The 27,207-nt window shown below is 40.8% G+C and overlaps 1 protein-coding gene across 2 annotated transcripts; it reads right to left on the minus strand.

Moving 5' to 3' along the window:
• Positions 1–747: 747 nt before the first annotated feature.
• Positions 748–26,628, minus strand: sec24b (SEC24 homolog B, COPII coat complex component). 2 transcript variants are annotated; one of them, XM_056383250.1, is made up of 24 exons: positions 26,341–26,628; positions 25,007–25,684; positions 24,530–24,691; positions 22,357–22,488; positions 17,415–17,498; positions 16,552–16,715; positions 15,568–15,752; positions 15,177–15,279; positions 12,745–12,871; positions 12,477–12,586; positions 12,060–12,172; positions 11,747–11,865; positions 10,992–11,047; positions 10,440–10,646; positions 9,670–9,793; positions 8,966–9,124; positions 8,465–8,638; positions 7,882–7,992; positions 7,217–7,392; positions 6,459–6,596; positions 5,574–5,678; positions 4,691–4,783; positions 3,975–4,078; positions 748–1,784 (listed from the first exon to the last, which is right to left on the minus strand). In XM_056383250.1, the coding sequence occupies exons 1-24, from the start codon at positions 26,432–26,434 to the stop codon at positions 1,670–1,672; spliced, it is 3,633 nt and encodes a 1,210-aa protein (XP_056239225.1). In that variant the 5' UTR covers positions 26,435–26,628; the 3' UTR covers positions 748–1,669. The 2 variants fall into 2 exon arrangements, with proteins under 2 accessions (XP_056239225.1, XP_056239226.1); XM_056383251.1 differs by lacking the exon at positions 22,357–22,488.
• Between the last annotated feature and the right edge of the window lie 579 nt (positions 26,629–27,207).

Below are 27,207 nucleotides of genomic sequence, written 5' to 3' on the forward strand. Positions count from 1 at the left end.
AATAAAAGATAAATAACTGAGGTTTGCCAAAAGGAAACAACAAAGCAGCAAAGATGCAGCGTCACCTCTGCAAACACGTTTCAACAATTTCCAAGTCGTCTAAATTTATCCACACTCAACTGACTGCAGCATTTTTTATGTCTGTACCATCCTTCTTATACTTTGGCATTTGTGTCCTTTATTTTCTGTAAGGGCCGGTTTATAGTCTCTCAGAAGTTCAGACATCAAAAGTGTTTATACCTGGTCTGAACTGCCACACCGGAGGGGCGGATCAATCAGGTATAAACTAGTAGAACCCGACCCTAATTGTTTACTGATGCAGTTAGGAGAGGTTCAGATTTTCAGTTAGTTTATACTGAAAAATACAGACAATTACTCTTTACCGAAAAAAAAAAAAAAAAATGAAATAAATATGTGAATAAACCTGGTCAAAAAGTATTTTTAGTTGGGTCTTACAAAATGTGTAGTAGTCAGAAGATCAGAGTTGTGAGGTGGAGGAAATTGCAGATGTTAATGGTAATGTGTCGAAACATTAGAGCAGTTAGTCAATATCCTGAAAAGTGACATGTCTGAGAATGGCGAGCGACATCGGCCCGTTTCAGCAGAAATTAGAACCACTGACAAGTCTGTGGATGGAAAATGTGGGAACTTGAGATGCCTGACAGTAAATGTTACCAATAGAAAATAATTCTGTTGAAACCACAAATGTCTGTTTATCAATGCCACCACCATATGAAAGAAGCAGAGTTCTGTTTTTGTTTTTTATTTAATAAGCTGTTTCATAAATTATCGCACATAAAAGATTCTTCTCAATAGTTACAAAGTGGAGAGCAACTCGAGTTAGCGCCTGGAAAAAATAAAACAAATGAGAATAAGATTGTTGACAGTGGGGGCTGTTTCTGTTTGAGCTCGACAAAAACCAGTTCACAAAGCGGAGCGGAGAGAAGAGGGAGCGGAGCCGATGGCGTGGGTTTCAAACGTCCGACCACCGTTGAATCGTGTTTCCCGGTCGTCGTCGCCTTTCCTCGGGACTAGCAGCAAACAAAAACGGTGACATGCGTATTTTCAAAGCACATGCCGAAAAACAACAGAAGGAATTCTTGTTTCTGTTCTCCAGTGTATTCAAAAGTGTCTTAAAATCAAACCGAGGGAGTGAGGAAGGGAATAAATTATAAAATAAAAAAAGAAGGACAGCACTAGCTACATGTGAGGCTCACGAAAACAAGTCAAACTAAAATGTACTGAAGTGGCATCTTCTTGGCTCGACTTTCTTTCCCCTTCTTTTCTCATGAGTGATGGATTTGACGGAGGGATAACCGGGGGCTTGACAGTAATTGAGTGGCAGCGAGGAGACGCTGGAGGAGCGTGTGACAAATCCTTCATTCATGTTTTCCTGTAAATCTTTATTCTTCTCCACAACGACTCCCCCTCCCCTCCTCCCTTTCTGATGGTCAAATCACAGCTGACCAATGAGCTTCGAGGGTTGATGTGTTTGATAAGACTGTTAAAAGGAAGGGGAGGTAACCCACCTCGGTAAAACTGGTCTGAGGAAGCGATGGTTGTCCGTCATTTGGCTAACGCTAATTTTCACTCTACGAGGCTGAAATCCTTCCTCGCACCAGGTCTGAAGATTCTAGCGGCCAGGGTTTCTCTCGCTGTGGATGGTGGCCTACTTGGACATTTGCAGCTGAACGTGCTGCAGGAATTCGTGGTATGAAGAAGCAGACTCTGACCGATCCTCCACCATGTGCTGGAAGAAAGTGGATTTAACTGAGGCATCGTCCCTGCAGGAGAAGAAAAAAACAAAACAAAGACAAGCGTTAAAGTGATAGCAGAGCCTGGTTTGTTATTATGGATTCTATGAAAGGCGATTTTTATATACTACATATACAATACAATTCCTGAATTTTGGTTCTGATGTCAAAACAACAGCCAATTACTTTTTGTAATACACCGACTGCATCAGTACCTCACACAACGCCACGTCAAATAACCCAAACTATTACTTTGCGTTAGCTCACAGGACGGGGTGATGGTACTGCACCTCAGCTGCACAGCATCCACAAGAAAAGTTGGAGTGGTTTGACTTGTCACCTTGCTGCAGTGATGCACAGGTGCAGGTGGACTCCAGGGCCTCTGGGACATCACTGTTGGGTTTGGCTGCAGGTGCAACTTCTGTCCAACCAGACCCATCAGTGATCAGAGGTGGAAGAGGTTTGAATGAGGTTTAAAGCCAGAGCTCCTGTTGCATTTTCAACTTTAATTTATATTCCAATTTTAGATCAAGTCCCGTAACTCACCTCCCACCTTATCACATGCACTGTTTATTCACTGTTTCAGCTACCAGTCAGTCCATTTGTACTGACAACAATCCTCCTCCACAACAACACTGTGGAGTCAACATGTAGTTGAGCAACAATGCATCACCACAAAGGAGCAGGAGGAGGAGGGGGGAGGAGAGAGAGAGAGAGAGAGAGAGAGAGAGAGAGAGAGAACAGAAACAGAAATAATACAGAAACAATACCTTCCCTGTGGAAGCCTTTACTACCACTGTCATCTGTGACCTCACTGCTTACTATGTGTTTACACTGGAAATAGTTTTCTGTCAACCTCAACCCCTGCTGGGAGAAGGTTTCAACTTTAACATGAAACACCCCGTTTCTGTTCAGTGCCAGGCGAACAGCTCGCTGGAAATGTGAGGACATTTTTTTCAGAGAGCTGGCAAGAACAAGCTCATCACTGTCAGATATCAGGGTGCGACAAATAAACTATGGGACATAACGTCTCATTCTTTTTAGCCTGGTGGTTTAGATGCATACTCTCTCTCTCTCCATATATATATATATATATATATATATATATATACACACACACTATAACTGTAATGCCAACAGCTGTAACCCCCTCATAAAGGGGCTGACTAGATTTTCATTAATAGTTTACATTAAAGAAAATAAATGCCAAAAATATGGAAACATGTCTCAATTCAAGAAGCCGTCTTCATAACTGCTTGTTTTGTTCGACCAACAGCCCAAAACTTTCTCAAATATATTCAGTTTCCCATCGTATAGAGAGAGAAGCAGCAAAAGCTCCTGTTAGAACATATTTTTTTTGTGGATTTATGAATTTAACCATCAAAACATTTACAAAATGAATATCCTTATTACTGCTTATCTCAAAGCTGCCATGTCCCAGCAATACCGCTACAGTGTGATGTGACCTGTGACCTCTATACGCGGTGATCTGTGCTTCTAAATTGTTTACACCACAAATTATAATTTTATCTGATGGATATTTCAGTAGCTTGTCGCGGTAACCTGACAGCATTTAATGTAAAACATTTTGGCTTTATATTTTGGCTTTATATTTATTTTAGATGGGGTGAAGAACAAAGCGAGGACTGTGTGGTAATTTCAATGTCCTAAAAAATAAATAAAACTGACAATAATAAGTATCTCTCCGCTCTCTCTACATAAACTGATTTCACAGCAGCAGGAAAAGTAACGTCAATTAAATGATCTAAAAAACATTCATCTCCCAAATTTCTCTTCTTTCTAATGAACCAACAATAGAGCCTCTAACAGGCAAACCTCCTCACGTCTCTTGCAGCTACTACTATTGTTAATAGAGGAAGTGAAAATGATTTCAGTTGCAGTGATTTGATGTTGCTGCTGACAGAGAGAAGAAACCGCCTCCTTTTATAGGCAGGTTTCCATCCACCAGAGAGGACATACCAAAAAAAAAAAAAAAAAAATGGAAAAGTTGGTGTGTCGACAAAAGCAAAATGCAATTAGGTGCAATGGACTTAAAATAAATAATAAATAAATAAATCAGGACGTACATAAAGCCCGCCTCATGACCCTCTCACACTTTCTAAAATCCTGCATCTGGATATGAGAAGATGCGTTCAGTCACGCTGGACGCTAAGTGTTAATTAACGTCAGATGTTACTCCAGATGTGCGGCAGTGCTTACTTGACGACGTGTACTGTTGAGCTGAACGCTCTGTTGTCCTGCAGCCAGTCGAGGAACGCTCGCACTCTCTCGGACAGAGGAGTCTCCAGCTCAGGAATGTGACTCTGAGAAAGAGACGAGAACAACAACATCAACAACAACGCTGTTTTCACTGCAGCGTGTTTCAGATAGGAAACAGAAAACGTTGAGTCACACAGTCATCTAGAAATACGCTTGTGGTTTGTGAGTAGGTGGCTCTGGGACGCAGTGACCTCTTAGTAGAAAAATAAAATAAACAGCATAAACAAGTGCTGACAGCTGCTGTTTGTTCTGTGTGTTGTCATCGCGGCCACAGTGCGGTGATGACAGAGCTTTCTAGGTAGCTGGACGGTTTGTTAAAAAGCTACACCAGCAAATCTGTTCTGCTGCACGAGTTATTTTTTAACAATGCAGACAGAAATGCAGTTGCTCTCTGACTGTCGAGTAAAGCTGTGACTCATTTTCAAGGGAACATGTAAAATGCTGGATTGCATCATTCATGCAACAACTGGAACTGGGCGGTGGATCTTTTTGTCCGCTCAAGACGTACAACAATACAGCCACTTCCCTAATCACAGTTCATTTCCTGACACGTTGGATGTGGACGAAACCTCCTCCCTGAACAGACTGAATAAAAAGCATCATTTTTAATTTGCTCCTGCTGAATGGAAAGGTGCAGCTTCTTTTGTCTCACTCACCATGTTGGGGGGTATTGAAGCGTAGTTGGGGCAGCCCAGAACATCTCGTACGAACATCTCATTGCAGCATTTACCGATCCACAGGTAAAACACCTGCAGACAGAAACAGAGCAGCGTCAGCACAGAGGATCACACTTTCCTGATCTTAAGTAAAGATCAATAAATTCATAAATAAATGCACAATTAATAATCCTCACACCTGAGAGGCTGGAATCTGCAAATGTTTGTATTTTCACTTGTTTTCCTTTTTCAATTGTTGCAGCTCTATGTGCAACAATCAAAGTTTATAGTAAGAGTTAAAGAATTAAAAACTGATGGACAGACAGATTTGAAGGATATGTTGTTTCCAGGACCTTTAGGAAACTGAATCAATCTTTTGTTTTGTTTTAGATGTTTCTCAGTTTCGACAACATCACAACCCACCCACACAACAGTATTTCAAATACCAACAGCAACTACAAACAACTGGAAACTGGAAGTTTTACCACTAGATACCAAGTATACTGGTATAACTGACATTGAGGACTGATATTCACTGTCTTTGTATTGGATTCTTTCTTGTCAACAACTGGAATGATTCAGTTTCCCCTCTGTATTTTATTGGTTTGGGTGGAAATCCCCTTTAAATTAAATTATGTGACACTAAAATTCAGATTGGCAGTGGTGACGCAGCTGTTGTTGCTTTGTTGAGGCTCAAAACGAGAAAACACGAGAGTTTTCCCAATCCTTAACTTCTCCTTCTTATAGGCCAAAATGCAATAGCCTTTAATTTACTTCCAAACTCGTAGCAAAAGAAGAGAAAAAATATTCATGAGGAGAAATAAACTTAATTTCCTTTCTCTGTAGCGTGCTTTATGAATAAATAATAATACTGAAATCTTACATTTCCGCAGTCCATGAGGAAAGCTCCATCTCTGCTCACCCTCTCAGCGGACAGGTGGAGCAGGTGAGGTTGTGGAACCACTGTGTCGTTCAGATGGAGCGCCCCCTACAGGTCACAACAAAACCGCAGCAACAGATTAGGTTTTTATCTCTTGTTTTTTAAATATCAGAAGAAGAATCACTTCAATTAAAAACTATGTAAAAAGTAATTAATGTGTGCAGTGAGAGTCGTTTTCCAGTTTCCATAGAAACTTAAATAATGCTCCAAAGGTTTACGATGTTCAATGGTTCACATGCAAATACCCAAGGTTTCCAAATAATTAAAAAAGATATATGCTGAAGGCTTTCCCTTTTAGTTATTTAACTAACTCAAAAAGTGACAGTAACAAAAATGTTGCGACCAATGTAACTGAGTATTTTTACTAAAGTATTTGTACTTGACTGTTTCCATTTTATGCTACTTTATAAATATTGTACTACATTTATCTAATAACTATAGTTGCTATTTACTTTTCAGATTAAGATACATACAAAACAGCTCCACCTTTAACATGATAACATCGTACATAATACTGAACATTATAATAATAATAAACACATAATAACCACAATGTTAAATATGATAAACGACACTCTGAAAGCCATTTTGCGCGATTCCTTTGATACTTCATGTACATGTTGCTGCTAATAATGTACTTTTATTTGAGTGAGGACTTTTACTTGTAATAGTTATTGCTACTTTAACTTAACAGTAAAAGATCTCAATCATTCCTCCACCACTGGTTATGACTCTTGTAAGTTCAACGCCTGTTCAACAGGGTGTATCCAGTCACTCCAACTTAACTGACTCATCATCCGAATACCGCTTAGCTCAGTCTTGTCCTACCTGGTCTGACATGTTGTCCAGCCTGTACAGGTCAGGATGAACCATTCGCATCAGCTGCTGCAGCGGCTGCGTCTTGAACTCGCACATGGCAAAGACCCGCTCGTCCAGCCGCGTGCTGGTGCCCGTCCGCAGCGCTCTCTGGAGAGAAATGTTTTCAACACAGATTTATTTTTGTATTCATTCATTCAATTTCAAACTCTTAAAAACCTCTAAAGCTCATAACCCTGACAAATACTAATAAAGCAGATCCATATATTCTAATAAAGGTGGATTAAACAGAGGCTGCATCAAATAAGAATAAAGGAGGAATCAAGATGATGACTGATAATGGTTTATCATTTAATCGTCAAGAATAACAGTCCATAGATGATGGCATCTAATTTGATTTTCTTGTTTCCAGGTATGTTTTTATTTTCATTTGCTCCGTTAGGGACCATGAATGGTTTAGGGTGTGCACTAATCTGACCTTTAGGGGTTTTTGTCTCAGATGACACAAAGGGTGTGAGCTTGTGTCTGAACGTGAACACACCCTGGATGTATGAATGGATGATGAAGTTCTGGGTGGATGAATAGAGCAAGCGACTGTGTAGGAGTCTGTCTTTTTTATTTTGCACCTCAGGTAGAGTTTTCAGGGTGTGTAGTGATGATGTAAATGCAGTTCTAATTATATTCTAAGATGTGTCATGTAGCTGCAGAGGTTTGATTACTGTGCGTTCTTTTGTGTCTTTATGTGCCAATTCCTGTCAAAAAAGCCGCACCTGTTTGAGCAGAGCGAGGATGTAGAGAGGGAACAGGCACATGGAGGCGGGAACGACGAGGCCCGACTGCTGCAGGTTCGACACGTTGCTTTTGTAAGCGCTCACCAAGTCCACCACCGCGTTCACCAGGGCGTCCCGAGCATCCGACAGGCTGGATGATATCGACCGGTCGATGGCTGGAATAGGAAAGCAGAAAAGACGGGATGAAGAAGAGCAGTCCACCTCTGAAAAGGCAGCAAATTCCTGCATCTCCTAAGCAGTTAACTCAATGTGATGCCTTTTGAAATGTTGCCATCCTTAACTAAACACTGTCATATTTCTTTACACTGGTCATTTTCAAACCATACCAAAGAGTTTCAGATCTTTTCATCTACTTTTCCCCCCACGTAATAGCTTTAATCATTTGCGTGCATGAACTTGCTTGAGTTGTTTAACTCAACACAGCAAACCAAGTTTCCATTCAGTACATTCCTGTATGCAAATGAATGGGAACCAATGGCGAAGGCCTGAAACGTTACAGCATTGGTTTTCAACATTTTCTTCTGGTGCTTGATAATATGTTTAAAAACATTTTCACATGTGGGCAAAATAAGTTAATACTTTCCAAGGCAAACTAACGTACTTAAAAATAATGTGACATTTAAGTGTTTCTGTTAGAGACTCACCCATGTTGGCCAGCAGACAAGTGATAGCTTGGACATCAGCCCCAGCGTACACGTCACTCAGCTGGTTGACCACTGGCAGACACAGAGTGTGAACTCGGATACGCCTCTTTCCTGTAGGAATGATCAGAGACAGTAAAACTGCAGTTTTTTTTTTTGTTTTTTTACTTGTTTGGAAATCAGAGAGAGGATTAAAGAGATTTAAGCAAAGAAAAAAACTTCACAATGCAGTGGCATCACACTTACATTAGCTAAGTAGGTTAAATGAACTATAAAAAGCCATTTGCAAAAGGATTAGTATTTGACCAACTGAGGGTCATGTGTCAGCATCCAAATATTTTTTTAAATCCTTTATTCATCAAATGGTGTTTTACTGTGGAATAAGCATTAGTAACTCTGCTCCACATGTTCAACCCAGGAAATCAGCCAGAATAACTACACGCTGCTCCTGCCGGCTGCTGCAGCAGGTCAGCTTGTAAAAGTCTTAAATGGCACTCAGACGTATTGAAATAGTGAAGAATGTACTTTGGCCAGTGACCCGCAGACGTTCCCTCACAACGATCAAAGTGTGTGTGAGCTTGTGTACCTTTATTGGAGGTGTAGAGCAGAGCAGCCTGGAAGCAGGCCAGTGATGAGTCTGCCAGAGAGTCTTCGATTGACATCTGGACAGCGAAGGCAGAATCCGGGTTCACATTGGCCAGGGACAGCAGGTCGGTGGAGCGCACAAAGAAGTTACCGTGGAACGTGTGGATGGATAAACCTGAGGGGCAGACAGGAGGGCAGGGACAACAATTAGGTTTGAAAGAGTTATGCAAAACAATTGCAGAAAAAAAACAAACAAAACTGAAATGCAAAAGTACACCACATGTTCAGGTAAACAGATGCAAAGACGAGATATCACACAGCAGGTTGTGGAATTGCACAGATGTTTAACCCTGTTAAAAGGTAAGAGGCATCCAGGCAACCCAGTGTCAATAACAGCTGCCAACCAAGTGTTACCTAATCTTAAGTGACACGATAAGTAACATCGTCATATAGGATAACAAATGTCTGGAGGGACAGTGCGAGTGACATCTGATCCAGTTACCTTTAGTGCATCGTATTCTCATAACCGCCTCGAAGCCGATCTTCCTGGTGAGGTAGCGCTCGAGATCTCCTTGGAACTTCTCCAGCTGTGCCGGGTTGTGGATGTAATGAAAGGAGGGGTAGTAAAAGATGCTGCCCGCCGAATACTTGGAGATACAAGCTGGAGAACAGGAGCAGGGAAAGAAGAAAGGTTTTTTATTTACAAGCTATAGAAGGGTACAAACTTTCCTAGTGGTTCTCAAACGATTGCTGTCACACACACACACATTTTAATTTGGGCATTATGCTTTAAGAGATGCTCCACTGAAAATCTATCTCTTGAGTATCAAACATAAGCTTGAAAGGAGTTTCTAGAAGACTGCAGATGTAGTCATCGTAGATTCAAAGCTGTTACAATGGACTCCAGTAATAATCCTGAATCAATCTGTGCCACAGAGCAAGCGACCAGCTTTTAAAAACCACCTTTTAAACCCAAAGTGACTATTTGACGCAGAAAAGAGAGAAGAATAGTAAAAGAAAGAAAACCTCAGGCTGATTCAGTCATTAGTTTTTGACGTAGCCTTTCACATTAATCACTAATTTTGACCTCGTTACCGATCCGTTAGATGTAAAGACATTTCATTCTGAATCAATGTACTGGAATAAACAGACCAGCTGACCAAAGAGTGACTAAAGAGTGTGAATTTTGGACGTAGGCATTATTACCCAGTGAGGCGAGGTCAGCATACTGGGAGCTGAGCAAGAAAAGATCCACCCCAATCTGTTGTCCTGAGCAGTCCAGTGCGAGTTTCTTATAGAAGTCTGTGGCGGGGCCGAGATTCTGCACTCCCTGGAAGATACAGACTTGTTACAAGAAAGTAGAGGAGGAAACCACCAGCACCAGATTTAGGAAGGGTGTTTTTGGACTGAAAATATCCACAAAATGATTTATGATATAACTTGTACAAGGATGGAGACAGAGGGCGCATAATTTGGCTGATGAAGAGCCTCCCTTTTTTGTATATTTTCCAAAGCTTCCTTATTTATATTTTTAAGCCTTTTCTATGGAAAGTGATTGTCTGTTCTTTAAAAAGGAACTCTATTCTTAGTTTGTATTATTAATTTTTGGAAACCACTGCAGTAACTTCTTGGCAGGGTGTCTAAAGTGAAATGTGAGATCAAATTGTGATGTTGTGGCTGGTAATAACAGCGGGTTGTGGAAGGAATATAAATATGGCAGTACTGAAAAATCCCAGGACAATAATTATAAATCCACACAGTAGGGGTGGGGGGTGGGGGGGGCAGTGGAAGAGACATAATTTAGCTGTTTCTCATCTGTCATATGATTTGGTTTAGGAATCATAAATCACAGGGAACAGGACACTACGATCATCAGCAGCACATACCGAATCCAAAATTCATCCATCAAAAAATATTATATTACAACCACAATTAAGTGCCTTAAAACAGTAAAATATCTGCCCTCTCGCTCATACCTTACTACTCGAGCGCTGGTTGGGGTCTTCCCTTGATTGCAGCATACCAGCACCCAGCGTGGGCAGCTGGGTCTGGAAAACTGTGACGCGGCCCCCGGTGGGTGACATGAGCTTGAAGGCGGCCTGTAACGCTGGGCCGAGGGCGCTGTGGGTCTCCCTGCTCTGACTGAACATGGCCGGCAGCGAGGTCAGCAGGTCCTTCACCAACTGGAGGAGGAAGAGAAGGAGGGGGGAGAAATTTAAATGAGAAATAGGAAACTAATGGAGGTGGACACAAAGAACTTTCATTAAATTCAAGACTTTATTTAAATGTAATGAGGAGAGGAGTGGGGAGAGAGTGAGACAAGGGCATGAACATGAGGAAGATGAAGGGAACAGAGGTGAGAATGGATGGATGGAGGACAGAGGGAGAGAGATGAAAGGGAGGGGAAGAGCAGGTGGAAGAAAGGAAACAATGAAGGGAACAGAAACAGGAATGTAAGAAAGAAAAGGAAATGATCGGGACAAGAGAGAAGACTCAAAGGAACTAAAATGAAGAGAAGAACAGTCTACCTCTTTGCTCTCCTTCAGGTTCACCATCAGACTGTCATGAGACGGTATGAACACATCTGCAAGAAAAAAAACAGCGACACAAACCAAAGCAGAAAGTTTCACAAAATGTTCAAATCGTATGAAAATATGACACGTTCCCAATCCTACCACCTACTGACGGCAGGTAGAGCTGCTCTCTTCCAGTAGCACTTGACTGTGAGTAATTGAACTCATTTTAAACATCAGGATGCAATTTAAAGTCAAGGTTAGTGCTTCATCCTTTTTGCAAATTACATAGCAATAAATAAAACACAATTTCTCTATAGTTATTTTAACAATTCGACCAAGATTTAAATCATTAAACTTATATGTGATCCATATAATCGTGGAGATATGTGGATTCTCATCCTCTGGGGATATGAAGTCTTTTGGAGATATGAAGTTAAAATCCCCCAAACCTCAGCTCCCAGTAAAATACTATTATAAATGTCATGTTCCACATCAACTGGTGGCAACTTCAGGTGAATTTATAGGCCTCTCTTAAGTTAGCATCTTTTCTTATTGTAATTTAAAAATACTCTAATTAATTTGGAACATATTCTGGAAATAAATAGTATTAAATACTTTCTGTGATAAATCTATTAAGATTTCTTGAAAAATAATCTTTATTTATATCTGGAGACTGCTGCCACCCACTATCAGCAGTTAAAACAGCAAAGTTACTTTCCCTCCTGATGATGTGAAATCTAAATCCTGATTCCTGTTACCAGACGTACCGTCTATATCAGACACCACCAGCATTTGCGGCTGGGACAGTCCCTCCTGGAGGTTGTAGAAGTGGATGGTGCTGTCGAAGGTGAGGAAGCCCACCCTGGTGCGTGTGTCCCCCGGCAACCTGAAGCACACAACTACCTTTTGTCAGAACTGGTTTAGATAGAAAGCCCAAAGAAAAGTATTTCAGGGAAAAGGCTGTGACAGCTGTTTATAACATCTGCTTATATTAGAGAGTGTAGACAATTTAAATTTCTTTACTTGTGCTTTACTGCAAGAATCAACCAGCGACGTTGTAAATATATCAGTATGACTCACTTATCCAGGTTATCAAGAAGTGATTCACAGAGGTACTTCAGGTAGCCTGCCTCCACTGCATTGTGAGACACATCGAGGACAAACAGGTAGACCGCCGGCTGAGGAGGTCGCAACTGGGAGAACAAAAACACATCATCAGTGGGGATGTAATGAACTTGATACATTCTTAAAAAGAGCTGACTGGATGTGAAAAGGCACGAGTTAATTTCATTATTAATTCAGTAAAGCTTCGCCTCACACTCTCTTGTCTGTTAAAGTTCATGCAGTGTGCACACAATAGCCTTCAGATGTCGTAGCAGCAAGACAAGACTGCCCTCTAGTGGACAAACTTTCACACTACATGGAAATTCATAACTGCACAACAAACATTATACAATAAAAATTCACTATTCTACAAGAAGGACAGACGTAGCTTACCATGTAGTCTGAGGAGGCGATGAACTCCACAGTGGAGTTCTGAACCTCGGGTCTTTTGTGGGGCTCGCCATACGACCTGGTGACTGGGTTGTACATAAACTCGTCTGGAACTGAACAAGAAAGAATAAAAGCGAGTGAAACATCTGCAAAATTATGCAGAACACAAAGTGATATTACATTAATAAACATATAGGACAGGACAGAGCAGCTGAAAACAGAACATGAGGCAGAAGAAGATGTAGAGAATAACTTCTGACTGGACTCCTACCATCATTGACCCGGTAACAGAGGTTACACTTCCACCTGCGCTGGTCCAGGAAGGTGACGAAGGGATTGATGTAGGTGCGACAGGAGCGACAGCGCACTATCGTGTTTGAAGTGATCACCGGTAATTGCTGCAGAGGAGAAAAAAAAAAACCAAAATGTGTCTTGTGAGATGAGTGTTTCAAATGGTAAATGGACTGCACTTAGTGTAGTGGTTTCCTAGTCTTAAAGACTATACAGCGCATTCATACATCACACCCACACTCAAACTGATCGAACAGCCATCAGGGGCACGGATCAAACCACCAACCGTCTGATTAGCAGATGACCCGCTGTACCTCCTGAACCATAGTCGCCATTTTTTCCCCTCAAAATTTTACATTTTCGTTCCACTTTCAATCATGACCTTTTCCAAACATTCCACTATTCATGACTCAACAAACGACTGAAGAGAAGCTTTGTTTGTTTCTTAGAGAATGTGATTGAACAAATCTTTGCAGCTGCAGTCTTGTCTGACCCACTCCCCCGTCCGTCTCTTATGATTGTGTGATTGTACCAGGGTCGCTGTAAATCCTCTACACTTTTACCTTAGAACCTATCAATTATATAGTTATTCTTCAGTTCACACGAAAGCTGCACTGTCTATTGTTGGACTAATTGATTTCTCTTGCAATTTAACAAACACTAGAGGTGAAATGATTAGTCAGTTAATCACTTAGTCAGTCAGCAGAAAATTAACTGGCAACTATTTTGAAAATCCATTAATCGTTACAGTAATTTCACAAGCAGAAAGTATTTGTTGATTCAAAGTGTGAAATGTATCTGTTTTATATCATTCTAAATGGAATATCTTTGGATTCTTCATTTGTTGGACAAATTGAGAAGTTATATTTTGAGCTGAAATTTGCATTTTTATTCTTATATTGCATATTTATTACTTTCTGACATTGAACAGACCAAACAATTGAGAAAATTATCATTTGTTACACCCTTGGCAAGGAAGCTCTGATGCCGACGTGAGCTCAGTATCTGCTTGAAAAATGAAGCAAAGCAGATTCATAACTGCCTTTATTTTTTTTCAAAAACAAATTCTCAGCGGTTCCAGGATTTAGAGGTGACTCTGGTAGAAGTGTGTGAGGAGAACGAATCTCTGTTTTACATTTCAAAAACAAATGATCACAACAGCAGCGTTGTGCTGTGTGAAATTGGCAAGTGTAGTAGTGTGAAGCACGTGGTGACTGTGAAACCTGTATCCATGGTGTTACAGAGAAAGCAGTAGCGCCTGGGAATTGGCAACTGTTGCACAACCTGAACATGGTTCCAAGGTTGTTGAGCTGTTTTACTACATGAATACGAATTAAAGTGTTTCTCAAGGTCTTATTTTTGTTCAGCGAGTCCCTTACAAATGGCTTTAAAATGTACTTGTCCCTTTCCCAGTTTTCTCAGGCCTGCTACACTGTTAGAACAGCCAGAATACGTCCAACAGGCTGCAGTTGTTGCTGCGAAATAAAGTTTCCAGCCACTTCCGAGCTTTGACCAGCGTTTGGCTCCTATCGCTGTTTTTCACGTGGTATCAGTGCATCGCTGTTCTTCGTCAGCTCGCTCTCTGACACCACGTGACCTAACACCTCTATAAATACACTCACGACAATCTTCCTTCATCTTATCATCGTCCTCCTGTACTGCTGTCACTGCAGCTGCAAACGCTCTACAGAAGACTCCTAACTGTCTCAGTATATCGTGAGCAAAGAAAGCAAAGAAAAGAGCAATAATCCACAACTTTTACAAGCTGAAAGCAAAATACAGTGAAATATAAAATATACATTCATGGGCTACAGACTTTTTTCAGACAATCCAATGGGTTTTAAATTGTTTATTGGCTTAAGAAGTGAGAGACTTTTCTGAACTAATAAAGAAACAATAAATTTGAAGATATGGTTTCCACTGGACAGCATTGGTATACGAATATTAATTTAATCAAAGCCTGTGGAGGGATCCTTATTTCTGCGCAGCATATTTTGTGTTTTAGTGTAATGAGGAAGAAGAAGTGAAAAGAACTGCAGCCTGCAATGATGGTTTTTAATCTCAGTGTGTGGTACCACACCAGACTAACGTCAGCTATCACCAAAACTCTCACCACAAATCAGGAAAAAAAAGAAGTTCTGCAAAACTTTACAATGCAACTGCTATAAGTAAGAGCAGCAGTTTCCTAACACAATTTATATGATACGATTATAAGAAAAAATGGTAGAAGTTAAAGAAAAGTTAAAGCTCCAATTCAAAAACTTTATTCCTGGCTGTCAAAAAGCCCTATTAGTCACCACCCTACAAAAACATTTGAAGCTCATTTATCTCTAAGACAGCAAAATCTATCCGAGACAAAAGCTTTTTGTCTGAATGTTTCACTTTGTTGAGCTTGTTATAGTTCGCTCATACCTGTAAGTCTCTGAAGGGGTGAAGGAGAAGGCCCAGAGGGAGCCTGGCCTTGTTGAGTAAAGCCTGGGTCTGGGGGATGCTAGTCAGTGTACACCTGAAGGTCCTGATCAGCAGAGACACAAGAGAGAAAGAGTGGGTTAGATAACACATCTACAGATTACACATATCCTACTTTGAATTTCATTAAGTCTTTGAATTATAATGTGCACTCACTGCGTTCACTCACTGGCTTTTACATCTTTTCAGTTTTGCCTTATTTTACCCAGATGCTTGGGTAGATAACAAGCCTTTATTTGGTAATCGAACAGTGAACTTAAATGCAAAATTTCATGCTTTAATCGCAGTTGTAGCCTTAGCTAAGATTAGTCAAGATCCCCTACACTTTACTTACTGTGGACTGCAATTGACCTTCCTGAGGTCAGGGCTAAGGTTGGGTTCAGGGGCCTCCAAGGGCCTGGGGGGCAGCAGGTTCCTCTCCTGCAGAAGGTTGACTGGCCTCAGGGCCTCCACCTCCAGCTCTGGCACCCCGCTCAGTCCCCCCAGGGCCGCAGACAGCTGGGACAGGTTCGGAAATGGCTGAATAAGAGGGAGGGCAGAAGGAGAAATAATACGTTTATACCCTTGTGATCAATCCAGCCTGGTGTTGAAATACAACAAGAACACTTCTACTTCTGCAAGAGAAGATAAGAAATTCAACTATCAGCCTAACTTACTGCCAAACTGCAATAAAGATTAGTGAGAGAAAGCGTCAATAACTTCATTAATAGTTGTTAAAAGATAAAACTGGCATTGATTTGTTGAAACTTTTGTTTATAATGAACAGGATAGAAAAAAAAAAAACAGCAGCTTCATCCTCATCCTTAAACCTGCAAATGCTGTACTGATATGTTTGGCCACTTGGGGGCAGTATAAACGGGTTTTGAACACAATATTTGCATATCATCACCTTTTAAAATGATTTGTCACCAAATTTGTCACCAAACAGTTGCATATTTACAAATCCAGCCACAAAGCAACATTATCACTCAATTACAGTCATACTTCTGGACAACTGGCAAGTTTAAGTTCAATGGTCACTCTCTTTTAGCTGTTTTTGGTCTCTACCAAGTGCTATGGAAAAGATCTGGCTCTTCAGCTGCTGAATGTTCTACTATGATCACCAGCTGGTCTGTAACTGTGCCTGTCTGCTGTTTAGTGCTGATCAGGAAGCATACAGTGGGATTTGACTGCTTTTTTTTTCTCTGAAAACAGCTGTGGCCAACAAAAACAAAATATCTGACAGAGATATGGATCCAGGCTGGTATAATTGCTCATCATTAAATGAATCCACAATAAGAAATCACCAGTCAACACTTCTCAGGAACTGTGGCCTCACCTGGGAGTACTGCTGGTAGCTCGACTGGCCGTACAGGTCATGGGTTGGGGAAGAGTCACTGTGGGAGGCCGGTCCCTGCCGATAGGCTGGCTGCATGCTGGGGTAACCATAGCTACCATAGGACTGAGCCTGGTTGGTCATGTCATTAGAAGGTGGCATAGAATCTGAAGAGGACAGAGAGGTCAGCATTAAAGTAATGTGATGTATATTTGAAACACACAAGTGGTTTTCAGTGTTAGTATGATTAAATGCAAAGATAAAGTTTGAATACATGATATTTATTTGGGAAATATGCATGTGTGCATGCACATGCTTAACTTGCTACAACATGTTTTAAATTCATTTCAAAGTAGAAAAACATGTAATTATATTGATCCAAACAACTTTCAGACACTCCCTGACTGTTTAGTTTCACTTTCAATCAACCTGCTGTGTCAATTTGTTTTTGATTTTCTGTTTCAGAAACACTGAGTAACACTGTTTGACCACCTTTATGATTTTTGGGTGTATTTATCACCAAAGTCAAACCCTGTCTCCAAAATGCAAATCAAATTTAATTCAAGAAATATTTAAAATTGATGCCTGAAATAGGGAGCACATTATCAACAGTGTTAGGGGAGTATTAAAGTGTCGTGCAGACTTTCTTCTAAACTCTTACAATATAAGTTATAAATAGATATTGTCACAGAACCCTTGCACTCACTGTGAGTTACTTTCAATAAAAGCAGCAGGTCAATGCCAAAACTAATAAAACTATCAACTCACAGGGGCAGCAGGCCTTGCTAAGCGCTTTGTGATGTGATAGATTTGTGTATATGCCTATTATTTAGATTTACAGTAATATGTCTATGATGAAGATATACCTGGATAGTTGCCTCCTTCGAGGGAATCATAGCTGTTGGGCACCGGAGAGGCACTGCCAGTGGTGGAGGAGGAAGTGTCACCACCTGGGAGAGGAGAGAGAAAGAATGACACACATTAAGAATTAAAAACTGAAATTACAAACAAAAGACTGGATGAGAGAACTGGAAGAGTAAAGAATGAATTAAATATAGATAAACAAGGACCCAGAGGGATAGCTAAATAAAAAGTACAACAAAGGACAACTAAAAAAAGCTAAAAATAAAAAGTAAGAGAGACAAAAGAACGAAAGAAAGGCTGAAAGATAAAATAGGAAGATTAAAAAGAGAATGGAGGACAGCAGCTGTAAATGTAGTCAATAAGGAAGAGGGAAGGAAGGATGGTCAAGGAGGGAAAAGGAGGGAAAGAGGGAGAAGAACAAAAAGATGAAACATTAACGAGAATGAAAAGGAGCTTTTTTTTTTGTTTGGCCATGAAGTGTGCTGTACTTGGACTCCCTCTGGGCTCAGAGAAGAAGAGAGGGAAAGAGCAGGCAGAGTGAATACAGGGAAGAAAACACGATGAAAGGACGCCGCAGCCTCTGAGGACAGAAAATATGGTGGCAGCCGAGATAAAATATGGAGGATAGCTACATTAGAATAGCCAAAGATTATAAATATTATGGTATCAACTCTCGATTTCTGTCACTCAGTCTTTGATTCACTGTTACTTACTTTAGTTTCCATCTCATTTCCCCCATAGTCTACGATACACACAGTTTCTCCCTCGGTATTCTCTACTACACAATTCATAATGTTTTGGGTTTTCTTTAACTCATGACTTTGGAAGGAAAAATGCCAGCAAAAGGTTTGGAGGAAGAAGAAGACTGACCAGCTGATGTAAACAATGCAGGTGTTAAAGACATTTGCTAGGAAGGAAATGGAGACACATTTGTTTGACCTCAACGATGCATGTTGGTGAGTATCACTGAAGTGTTTGTTCACAACAGTGCTTGAGGAAGTCCCGCATTAAAAATCTTACTGAAGTAAAAGTATAAAAAGGACCATCAGCAGAATGCACTTAAAGCATCATATTAAGCGTTCATGCAGTAAAGTATATGACATTATTAGATTAATACTGATGCATCACTGTGTCAGCAGCATTTTTCAACTGCTTTATATACAGTTAGGTAGTTAAGTCCAGTGGTTGCCGACCTAGCTGCAGCTTCTTTTTTTTTTTTTTTTTACCCGCTTTTCTTCAAACAGCTTCATGACTTTTACCCTTAGTTAGTGATTTCATACATTTCCCAGAAGGCCTTGCAACAGCTCAGAGAGACTGAGGCAAGAAATTGAAGCAGTGCAGCAGCAGCCATTACTCAGATCTCAGAAACTCAATAAGTCTAGTCGATACAGTATAATGGTGGCTTATGGTGCATTCCATTAAACCCTTACACCCCCGGTTCAAGTCCAGCCTTCATTCCATGCCATCCCACTATCTCTGCCCTCGCATTTCTTGTCTCATTTACCACTGTACCTTCTGAGTCAAAGGCAAAATGTAAATCTTGTAGATGCAATGCATTATGATCTATTGCAGCCACTGTTTTTCCTCTCGTGTGCAATAATGAATAGGATTTCCAACAGGATTACAAGGGTAGAATATTTCAATGAACCCGTTAATGCATGTGGGCCAAAAGGAGGGATCAACAACAGCAAACCAAGACATGACAGGCCTGTGGCAGAGAGCTCATTGGACAGGAGAGGATCCAATTATCTCCGACTAAATCAGACCAACAGACTACTGGATTATCTGCTCTAGAAGAGGAGGAGGAGGAGGAGGACACCAGGACAGCTAAGCCCTCTTCCTCCTTCTCCAAGATTCTTCTGACATGTCCTCCTCTTCCTTTGTTCTGGCAGTTCATAGAACAATAAAGACGATACTATCAAGAGTAAAACAAACCCGTTCATTGTTAGCGTTGCCCATGCTGCAACTTCTTCTGCAGTTTTTGATTTCCTTTTTCTTCTAACCCTCATCAGCTGGTTTCAAGATCTTTAGTCACAAGCCCTTCACTTGGCTTGCCCCCAGGCTGTTGCCACTCCTCGTTACTGATAATTAAAGCTCCATTCACACTGTGGTCGACAGTGTGCTCTTTCTAATCTGTTTCTCACCAGTGACACTGATCTGATTATCTACAGTCTCTGTCAACAGTGAAAAAGGGTGCTGCAGGGGGCCCTTCAGTTTTCACCAGGAATACATAGATATCATGTGTGTTACAAAATGCAACATGTGTTTAACTAATGAACTCAGACTGGGCACAGCACTGCTTTGATAACAAGTGCATTTGATGTCATTCACTTGAGACACCACTCAGCATTTTGGCACCAGTGCCAGGATGACTCAGCAGGTTTGGCAAAAACAAAACAAGGCACAGCAAAGAAATCAAAATGCTGTTATGTGTCTTGAATTGAAGTGTTCATCTCAAAACTAGCAGGGAAGATTTAATGTCTTAATATAAAGAAAGTGCAGTTCACACTTTTAGCAATTAAGGTTTACAGCTCTAAGTGTAACTGGAATATTTCATAAGGTTATAATTGTGTATTTACAATCGCACTTGCACATGCTTTTTTGAAATGTGGCTAAATGTATAATCTATGTTTGGGAATATCTGTGTGTCTATTTTTAATGCCCATGAATTTGTCTGTTTATAAACTGTATATGTTTATTTTTGTACAAAGGTCTTTCTCTAAAAAGAGATCCCAATCTCAATTAGACTACCTGTTTAAAAAAAGGATATAATAATAATAATAATAATAATAATAATATATCTAATATATATATAATATAGCTTCTCCTTCTTTCTTGATTAACTTTTTTATTCAAAGTTAGTAAATTGAAACGAATAAATCCGGTCTACTTAGGAGCGTCATGTTTAATTGCCATTGTTGCCCATGTGGACAGGGTGATAATGACATCCTGCTGACGTGATCATAATGTCTTATTTTTACATAATTCTGCTCATCAAATGAATGATTCCAAGCAAATTGTATTTGTAATTATTATTGAAAGTTTTGTTTTACAGATTTGAAGAGTTTTGTCTGCACAACTGTGGAACATTGGTTGATCATTTAAATGTAATGTTCATATTCAAGAAAAAAAAGATTTGGATTAATAGCATGACATCCAGAAATCAACAACAAAGACCTCTGTAAGACCGAGCAACACCACTGAGAATTGGGGAGATCATGAGGGGAAAGCTGAAAGCTAAAACAAGCCTCTCTTTTAATTAAGTGATGTGCTAATGAGTGCTGGGTAGCTGACAAAATCTTCGCCCGTGCTCGCTCACGGGGAGTGAGCGAGTCAGCAAACACATACACAGAGAGCCTGCACCTGGCGGCAGAGGAGTGGCTATATTTAAAAACTTGTTAACCTCTGGCTGATGACACAGCTCCTGAGGGATAGTCATCCGCAGAACACCTGAGTGGTACATAACATGCGTATGTGTGAGACAGAGTGAACAGAGAACAGTATTATGTCAGCCACAAATTTAAGAAGTAGAAGTTACTTTCTCCATTTCAGTTACTATTGAATCTATGAAGTTAGTAACGTTTCTGTAAGATGATTTAAAGTCATCTAATTTATCATAAAGCAATGCAAGTAAGATTAATGGGGATTTTTAAAATAAATAAGAATCACTCTTCACTCCTAAGCAACAAAGAGAGACAATATATTAAAAGCCTTCTTTTAGTCAAGCACATTTGGTAAAGTGCCAACAAGCTATTGCCAACAGGGTCTTCCTCAGGCCAAATATACAATTAAATCATTTAGCCCATTATGTCTGAATACTCTGAAATATGCCCATAACAATTCCACTGGGCCCAAATTTGCCTTTTTCTTCAACAGTCTGAAACACTAAACCAATGCAAAATTATAAAAGCATAAAAAGCTTGCAAAGCAAATAAAGTTTACTATACAATAGAAGCAGCTTATCCTCACTGTCGAGAAGATGAAACCAAAAGATGTTTTGTATTTCTGCTTCATAAATGACTTAAATGATTAATTATACGTAAAATATTGTGGATTAATTTTCTGTTATTTGCAAACTGAATCATTTCAGCAGCAAACACCTTATAAGAAAATGTTTTTCATAAGACTTACTGAGCTCAATATTCCAATATCAAATCTATTTCCAACTCATATCCAAGGGCATGAGGTCGGCTACTTCTATCTGAGCTCTATAGCCGGAGGAAGGCTGAAAGAAAGAACACAACGTGATTGATTTTTTTTTTTTTTTTTTTCCCACCAGCAGCCACAGTTGGACGGCTGTTGGTAATTGGAGGTGCACTTCAGACGGATGATCATATCCCAGTGATTACTAAGTGAAAGCGAGCTAGACAGCATGCAAGGATGAAAGCATCCACTGCATGACAATTAGAAAAGCAGAACATGGCTGAAGGCTTTAAAGACAGACCGAAAAGCTAACCTACTTACCTGTTTATCTTTCTGAGAAATAAAAATTTCATGTCAGTCAGTCAATGATAGAGCAACAGAGCAGGGTTTAAAAGATGAATTCAACATTTAGAACGAGCACTGATATCCGTGAAGGGGAAAGATGGTGAACAACAGGTGAACTTTGGAAGGCTGTTGTTGAGGAGGCAGCAGGAAGGGGAGGGAAAATCTGATTAGCCTATTAGAGAGGAGAAGGTACGGATGATGGGTGGCAAACTGATTGAGAGAGTTGGGATGTGGAGCTGAAGTGACAGTTGTCAGACACAGAACAGGAGAGCGGTAACGATCAAAAGTGATGTTGCATGAATGGGAGGTGGAAACGCACAAATGGGTAAAGGTGACGGGTAGAGTTATGTTTTTAAAGAAAGATTAGGGACATGGCAAGGTTTAAGACATAACTGAAGGGAGTTTTGAAGAAGCAGTACAAGAGGGGGTATGGGGGAGGTAAAAGCTAAAGCAGACCTGCTTCCTCATCCTCATCCTCCTCCTCCTCATCATCATCAGAGCTGGATGACGAGGGAGCTGTTGCTGGGCCTGAGGTGGCGGCAGAGGCAGAGCTAGCTCCACTATTAGCAACATATCCATACTGCATGCCTGTTGGAAGGGGGGAGTCGGAGAGGTACATAAGAAAACTGTCAAGACCGGGTGATCGACAGCAGACAGGACGGCGGTGATCATGCAGTACACTTCATTCCAATTGATTTGTGTAAATGTTGTGTGTCTAAGTGTGTGTGGTGTGTTGAACTTGATCACTGATCAAAGTAGCTGGCGGGTTGCCCATTTTCTCAGACAGACCACACAGAGGACATCACTGATAATCTTTGTTGTCTGTGCGTAACACTTACAAACCCCAAAATATAAACAGGCCAAGATGTTTTGATATTTTTTGGCAATGAAAGAAGAATTAGTTTCACAATCAGGAATGTTGCTTAGGCGTGTTTTCACATTAACTCTGTATCAAAGCCTACACGTAAAACCAGTAAAACTTTAGAGGCCAAGTGAGAAGCCGGTACAAAAATGTCCAACGGAGACAAACTAACAACTTAAGGCTTACATGTGCAGTTAGGTTTCGTGTGTGCATTAGATATCTCTAGATGTGTCAATGATTGGAGCACTTGAAGATTTGTCATTTCCTGAGGGACTTTATTTCCCTCAGTCCTGTTTTCACAGGCAGAGGTTACTCCCAGCCTGTGGATTACTCAACGAGCTCCACCAAATTTTTTGTTCCCTAACATCTTGCAGCTTCACAAATATTACTCAAATGTTTCACAATGTAACAAAAATGCTGCAAATGACATCACAATAATTTGCCACAATAATTATAAAAGCTGCATTCAGTGTTACCAACCCAGATAAGAATAATTTCATCACTTTATTTCACACTAATTCACCACTGGAAATAATCGTGAAAACCAAGCAGGTCTTATAATACATTCCTATTATTTAGGTGTGTCCTTTGTTTGTGCTGCTGTTCTCTTGCTATTGTATTACATGTTTTCTGTAGCCTGAGGCTATCATCACTGGGACAGAGGAAACTGATTTAGACACATTTTACTGTCAACACAGAGTGAAACATCTGCAAAAACGTTGAGGTTCTTACGTTTCGGTTTCTCTCTACATGGACAGACTATGCAAAGCTTCGATAGGCTATTTGCTTTGCAACCCAAATAATGATTAAATGCAAGTGAAGCTGCTGCAAGAGTCCTTTGGTCTGAACCTGCACAAGAAGGTAACAGTGAAAAAATTCACCAGTCAGAACCAAAGTAAACCAGCAGCTTACTGGTAGGCGGTGAGTTCCAACATGAAACCCTTGAATTTGTATAAAGGCTCACACCTGCACATTTGAAAGTGTGTATGAGTGTGTGTGTATGTGTGTGTGTGTGTGTGTGTGTGTTTGTGTTTGTGTGTAAGAGACTACATATGGTACATTTCCAAAGTGCAGCTGTGGTTATCTAAACCATACAAACACACACACATCTGCACTGTAAACTTCAAGCAGGATTTCAAACATTCAACTTGTACATCGGCTCAGTGAAGAATTTGCACTAGACAAAAAACCAGACCACTGGGCACAGAAAAACCAAAAGCTGTCATTTATCTCTATAATGAACTTATGTTCAAACACCAAAGTAAAGCAGGTTAGAACAAAAGTTTTCACTTCATGACATTTTTCAAGTATGTAGATCAATTAAAAGGAAATCTTCTCAAACTAATGTGTGTACTAGTGTGGAGCTCCTTCCCCAGGTTATGAAACCAAAAACAGGAAACTGGCATACGTATGTATTAATGTTTACATTTCAACATAAAAAGGGTTTTCAGTGCCAACTTTTCAAAATCACAAAAGAGAACTTTAAACTATCTAATACCTGTTAGGTAATTGCATAATAATAGTTTGTCAACTTCCATCTTTATACATACAGAAACATAAATATAAAAAGCATATCACTAACATCCATATCTAAAACACTCCACACTTTCTAAGCTGTTGTTCATCAGTACAAACAATCTGAAAGAAGAGCAGTACTGATGCTGAGGCACATTTCTTAAGTTACTCCCTTGTGAAGCCCCGGAAAACCTACTGAAATGTTTTCTATTAGAAACTTAAAAAAAACAAACATCTGAATCTCATAGCTACCTTGGTGGCGGCCCGGCGAGGAATGAACTGAAGTGGAGGGGGTTCCTGAGGGCAGCCGTTCTCCATCTGGACCACCAGTGCTATGAGTGACCCTGCCGTAGGAGTCATAGCTCTGAGGTGCCTTGTGGCTTTGGTGATAGTGTTGGTGGACTGTGGTCTGAGCTGCAGCAAAAATAGGGCATAATAGAGGAACATAAAAAAAGGTAGGAAGTTTCCAACAGGAGAATGGTGTTTCTCTAACTAAACATCTAAAAACTACAAATAGCATTTAAAGGATTAAATATCTGTCAATCAAATGTCCATTAAAAATGACAGGCTGCTTCTCTTCTCAACTCTAAAACTAACTTTCTAGGAATTCTGAATGTTTACTTTTAGATTCACAAATATCTGATCCATCCATATAGTGTCAAGGAAAAATTTCTCACTTTCCAGCAAGCAGCTGATCAGCCTCAGCATAACACAAACAGTCACACCTACCTGTGCTTCCTTGACCATTGACCGCTGGCACCATCTGACTGGGAGGACCCCCGCCATACCCGGGCTGCACTGGTGTCGTGGAGGCTGGCTGAGAGGTGCTGTACTGGTGAAGGGGTGCACCCATCTGGATGGGCATGACTCCAGGCGTGGAGGTGCTCTGCGAGGAACTCAGGGTGCCATATTGGCTACTTCCTGGCGCCGATGGGTATGAAACAATGGGGTAGAGAGGAGCTCCAGGACCGCTGGCTGGCGCAGGAACCAAACTGGGATGCTGCTGCTGTGCTGGGGGAGCATGGTACGACTGCTGTCCATAGTACGATCCTGGAGTGGCATAGGGTGGATGCTGCTGCTGTTGCTGCTGCTGGAATGGCTGTTGGTTGTACTGGGTGTTTGGCGGTGGAGGTGCTGAAGAAGGGAGGGTGGCGTATGGCTGAGAAGGAGGGGCAGAGCTCGGGGGAGCACTGTATGGAGAGGGTGCTACATGATGCTGAGGGAGGTGGTGGTGCTGCTGCTGATGGTTGTTCTGGTAGTAGTTAGCACTGTGGGCACTGTTCGTAATGGGCGCTTTGTTTGGAACAGGAGTGGAGTGGGCAGGGATGGTGGGGTAGCTCTGTTGTTGAGGTGGGGCTCCATAGTAGCCTGTAGGTGGATACATGGATGGGTATGTCTGTGCTGGACCTGGGAAGAGGGAGGAAGCGGTTAAATACAAGTTCAATGAGCTCAGTGTCAAATATTTCTGTCCTACTTCCTCCCATCTTAGTCAAGCCAGTAGGACAAAGCTCATAAATAAAATACTGAACGAAGATTATCATTAACTACAAGCAACAAGCTTCATCAGCAGCTGTTACCTCAGCAGTGGGGGTTAAAACCAGTTAGCTCTCTACTGAATATGCATCCCTTACAGCAACAACAGTCATAAATAAAACCCGATTATTTCAGTGTAAAATAAATTGGGAGGTGGTATATTAGAGCTTCAGTATAAAATGAACGCTATGAAATGATGGTGCGCAATCTGTCACACAGCTATTATCATGCTAACACTTTGCGTTCGCTTGATAGCTAACGTTAGCAGCTATCTCTCTGAGGTTTCAGTCTCTAGGTCAGCTCTTAAGTTAGCTAGCGTTAGCAACTGATTAGCTTTGGGTGAAACACTTTTTTTTGGCGATTTTACACGTCGACCTAATTTATACATAATGTCACTGTTATAATTAATACCAGAGGACAGTTGTTTAAAAAATTAAAAACTCAGCGCAGCGGCAAATTATCTGGCATCACAGAGCGTTAGCATGCTAACACTAGCGGTCTGGCTAATCGCATCACCCGGCCTGTGTTACCATTCTGATAGGGGGGCGCAGCTCCACCGTTCGGTGTTGAGTTCTGGTTGTAGCTGACGGAGCTGCTCAGGTTAGTGGAACCCGGCGCAGACATCGCTCTGTCCTCCCGTCCTTATTCCCACTGATACACGGGTGAGTAAATACACATTAGCGTCACTGTCCCAAAGCCTGGTCCACCCCCTCAGAAATGCAGTATATTGGCTGCTGCTGGTCAGTGAGGACCCGGGCAGCCTGGCCAGGTTCGCTCGGCTGAGAGATGAAGCTTCCAGTCTGGATGTTGAGAGGAGCTTTACTGACTCCTGTGGCTGTGGTCCTATCACTCCCCCCTGTGGATTTCTACTGCAATTAATTCGCTGCTTGGACCCAGGTACGAAATTCAGTTCGCCCTAACTAAGGTCGATTATTCCTCTGTCCTGGCAAAAAGTTTGGTAATGACTGATTAAAATCGGCGCGACTTATTACAAAAATTTTAGTTTGTAATAATTCCACCCCAGATGGCCTAAGTCCTGCTTAATCTAAAATTCAATTGCAATTCATATAGTATTGAAATGATGTCGAACTGCTTACTTACCCAATAATTTGCCGTTATTATTTATAACACGTCTATTTGACAATTTGTATATTATGCATATTACATATAGCTATTCCTTACAACTACTATGATATGACGTGTGCATGTCGTAGTGCAGGGGAATAGAAGAACTAACTTTCCAGGGGCCAACATGCTGTGGGGCCTCAAGAAGCCCAAGATTGGAAAATTGTTTTGCTACAATTTTGTTAATAATATTGTAAGTATACTATTGTTGGCTGAATAACCAATTTGACAGATTATCCTTGAGAAAATGATGACAACACATGGTCCATGTT

The sequence above is a fragment of the Seriola aureovittata genome, chromosome 8, assembly GCF_021018895.1.
Source record: "Seriola aureovittata isolate HTS-2021-v1 ecotype China chromosome 8, ASM2101889v1, whole genome shotgun sequence".
NCBI lineage: Eukaryota > Metazoa > Chordata > Actinopteri > Carangiformes > Carangidae > Seriola > Seriola aureovittata.

Bases quoted from the DNA above. Each gene is read 5' to 3' on its own strand.
- sec24b (XM_056383250.1), bottom strand. From the start codon at position 26,434: ATGTCTGCGCCGGGTTCCACTAACCTGAGCAGCTCCGTCAGCTACAAC. The intron at 11,866-12,059 runs GTGAGTCATACT...TGTGTGCTTCAG, and splicing joins CTTCTTGATAACCTGGATAA to GTTGCCGGGGGACACACGCA. The intron at 9,794-10,439 runs GTATGAGCGAGA...TGTATCTTCCAG, and splicing joins ACCAGCGCTCGAGTAGTAAG to GGAGTGCAGAATCTCGGCCC.